This window comes from Phaseolus vulgaris, chromosome 1 (assembly GCF_000499845.2).
Source record: "Phaseolus vulgaris cultivar G19833 chromosome 1, P. vulgaris v2.0, whole genome shotgun sequence".
Taxonomy (NCBI): domain Eukaryota; kingdom Viridiplantae; phylum Streptophyta; class Magnoliopsida; order Fabales; family Fabaceae; genus Phaseolus; species Phaseolus vulgaris.
In genome coordinates, this window is record NC_023759.2 from 5,680,032 (window position 1) to 5,683,930 (window position 3,899).

At 34.9% G+C, this 3,899-nt stretch overlaps 1 protein-coding gene across 1 annotated transcript; it reads left to right on the top strand.

Annotated features, from left to right (window-relative positions):
• The first annotated feature begins 632 nt into the window (after positions 1-632).
• Positions 633-3,899, top strand: LOC137813329 (adenine nucleotide transporter BT1, chloroplastic/mitochondrial-like). The gene is made up of 3 exons (XM_068615489.1): positions 633-1,496; positions 2,873-3,034; positions 3,262-3,899. Exons 1-3 carry the CDS (start codon positions 921-923, stop codon positions 3,733-3,735), a joined length of 1,212 nt encoding a protein of 403 aa, XP_068471590.1. The 5' UTR covers positions 633-920; the 3' UTR covers positions 3,736-3,899.

A 3,899-nucleotide genomic window follows, 5' to 3' on the forward strand; every position in this document is an offset into this window, starting at 1 on the left:
ACAAGTATGTGAATATACTAAATTTGTTAACCTATGTAATATATTTGTTGAAAAGGACAAAAATAACCTTTTTAAAAACTTCTCAATGTATCGAAACTTAAAAAATATCAAAATATCAAAAAAAATCTAAAAAGTAACATTTAACTAATAAATTTAACAAAACTTACATAAAATATATATATGTAATTGGTATTATTCTTCAATCACTTCTAAAAAAATTTAAATTTAAATTTTCACAATATTTAACGTATTCAATATTTTTTTTTATTATGCATATTACTAAAACGAGAAGAAATTTTTTTCTCAAAAATATATATTTGGAAATTTCTTTAAAAAAGTTAAAATATATTTTTTAGGAAAAAATAGCTTATGCATTAATAATGTAAAATAAACATACATTGACATCTAATTAGAGATGGAGGATAAACTTATTAACTTTTATAATTATTACTTCTAAAATCATATCAACAATTTCTTGATATTTGGAAGTACCTAACTACTAAACTTTTTTTTTTGTTGCTAATTTCCCATTATGATTTTGGCCAACAATTTTCCATGATTTTGATGTGAATAATAAATTAGTCATGCAAAAATTGTAATGGCAACAACTTTATATGACATGTGCATAATACAAACATATATACACATTATCACCAAGGAGAGCATTTTCTGTTCAGTGTGCTGAGAGAGAACGCGAATACACTTATTCATTCGCCTACCCTTCTCTCTCTTTCTCGCCGCCCCTTCTTCCTATCCCATACTCTGCCCATCTTCTTCAATTTTCTCTGATTCTAACCAACCAATTCTTCTTCTCACTACCCCAGAAACCATATATCTTAATATTACTTTTATTCGTGTTCATTAACCCCCATCTTCACCAAAAACCCAGAAAAAAAATAATCTTTGAGAGGTTCTGATTGATGGGTGGGAGAGGGATCAAGCTCTTTGATGAAGAAAGGAATGGTCTTTTTTCAATTTCCAATTTTGGGTCTCAATGGGGTGGCGGTATTCACGACCCTGCGGCTATTGCTATGTTTGCCAGCGTTAGTCAAATGGGAATGGGGTTTGGCGTTCAAGAGCCAAACCCTCCTTCTGGTGATTCCCAGCACAATGGTGGCATGAACATTAGGATCCCTTGTACTGAGTTGTACGTTAGGTATGTTCAATCAGAGGGGAAGGTGAAGATTACTGGGGTTTCTGAGGAAGAAGAGGGGGTGGCGGGTGTTAAGGGGAAGAAAAAGGGTGTCTTTAAAGGGTTGAGGATCAAGGTGAAGAACCCTTCTCTTAGGAGGTTGATTAGTGGTGCCTTTGCTGGGGCAGTGTCACGGACCACTGTGGCACCCTTGGAGACCATTAGGACTCATTTGATGGTAGGAAGTAGTGGGAATTCTACTGGGGAGGTGTTCAACAATATCATGAAGACTGATGGATGGAAGGGTTTGTTTAGGGGTAATTTTGTTAATGTGATTCGGGTTGCACCGAGCAAGGCCATTGAGGTAGTTATATGTGTGTGTACATCGTATTGTATGGTTATGTTTTTCAGGTTGTTTTGTGTTTGTGGTGAACGGTTTTTTTGTGTGCTTGATTTGATTGTCTCAACAAGTGTGTGTGTGCCTGCTTACCTTATTTTTTTATATATGTGTAAATTGTTTTGTATGTTTATGTTTTGCAGTTTTTATAGGTTTGTGGTGAATGGTTTATGTTTGCTTGGTTATGTGTCCGTGTTTCTACAACATTTTTGCACGGTTATACTTCACAGTTCGTTTTGGTTTTAGGGTGAATGCTTTTTTGCTTGCTTGATTTGATTGCCTCAATGTGTTTGTTCTTTGGACGTTAATTTTGGTTTTTTTGCTTTATTCTATTGGATTCTTGGTTGGTTTGTCTGCTTCATTATGTCCAGAGGTTTGCTACTATTGGCTGGATTTGTTTTTAGTAGGAACATTTTGTATCTTCAATGTAAGTAGAAGTGTTTGAAATATTCTTGAATTGAGTTTTAATCACCCAGGCTGATGAATTATTTTATATTGTTTCTACCACAATTGAAATATCTGGTTTGGTATCTAGCTACTTGTGTTGTTTAATTTTGTTTTCTTAATGTTGATCAGGAACTTTCACTTGATTGTTCCTTTGTTTTTTCGTTTTGGTGGTAGACCAGTGGCTCACAGACTAAACAAATGTTTAAATGTATAAAATGATCCTTCGCTGTGCAACTTTTTTCTAATGGAATGTGTGCTCTTTAACTGAGTTGTGAAACTTTTTCCCTGTTAACTCCTCCTGAAATCATTTTCAATATTGCAAGACAAATTGCAATTGAATGAACTTCATTCTGCCTACTCTCCAATGGATTTTTTGTGTTGTTGATGTCTTATGATCAGGTTACCTTTCCCTTTATGATATCAGTTGAGATGCTTAAACAGTTCTAAAAGTCACGCAGCCTATATTGCTTTTTATTGTCATGGTTTCTGGTAAATGTCAATTTTGTCATGAGTAGGTTTTGATTTTAAGCCAAGTAAACTGTATCTAAGTCAACCTCATGTGATGAGCTTCCTTGTTTACTTAGTGATACATTTTAAACCACATACATGATATCTTACAACCCTTTTTTTGCACTGAAGAGAGATTTAGTTGTTTTCTTTCAGACAAGAAAAGCATAAAACATATCTCAAAACTTCGAACTTCCAAAGCAAAAAAAATGTACACTTGTTTTGGCTTGCATTTTCCTCTTTGATCCCTTTTATGCGAAGAAGGATACATTCATGGATTTAATGTTTTTTTGGAAATTCATATTTCAAAATTTTGACATAATGAAGATCCAGTTAGTATTAAATGATATGTTTCTATGAATCTGAATATATTTCACTTTTTTCTGCAGCTATTTGCATATGATACTGTAAACAAGAACCTCTCAGCAAAGCAAGGGGAGCAGCCTAAACTCCCTATTCCTCCATCATTGATTGCAGGTGCTTGTGCTGGAGTTACTTCAACGATATGCACATATCCTCTGGAGTTACTAAAGACTCGACTAACAATCCAGGTGTGTACATATAAAAGCAAACAAACTCTTGTTTTCCCATTAGCAAACAAAGAGTTTTCACACTATCACCAATTAGAAATCACCATGCATGTTGTTTTCTGAATACTTTAACAGTGTAAAAAACATCTGTACACTGTCAGTTCATAGACTACTTACATATTCTCTGTTTTATCTTATGATGGGACCAAAATAAAAGCAGAATTTAATCTGAACTGGTAATTTTGCAGAGGGGTGTTTATGATGGTCTGCTAGATGCATTCCTGAAAATAGTGAGAGAAGAGGGTGCTGGAGAACTTTACAGAGGTCTCACTCCAAGCCTTATTGGAGTAATACCATATTCTGCCACCAATTACTTTGCATATGACACCTTGAGGAAAGCATACAGAAAAATTTTCAAAAAAGAGAAGATTGGCAACATTGAAACCCTTCTGATAGGATCTGCAGCTGGTGCTATTTCAAGTAGTGCCACCTTTCCTCTTGAAGTGGCCCGCAAGCACATGCAAGTGGGAGCCCTGAGTGGAAGGCAAATATACAAAAATGTGATTCATGCCCTTGCAACCATTCTTGAGCAAGAAGGGATTCAAGGATTGTACAAAGGGTTGGGACCTAGCTGCATGAAGTTGGTGCCAGCTGCAGGAATTTCTTTCATGTGCTATGAAGCATGCAAGAGGATACTGGTAGAGGACCAAGATGAGGAGTAGCATGAGGTTGTAGAAGAGTAGCTAAGAGGCACAACTACATTCATCAAATTTTGCATTTTTGCTTTACTTTATTCTGGATTTTCTATTGTTACTGGAATTATTTTGTTTACCCCATAGGAACTTTTGATTAGCAAATTGGTTATGGAATAATGATTTTTTGGTTT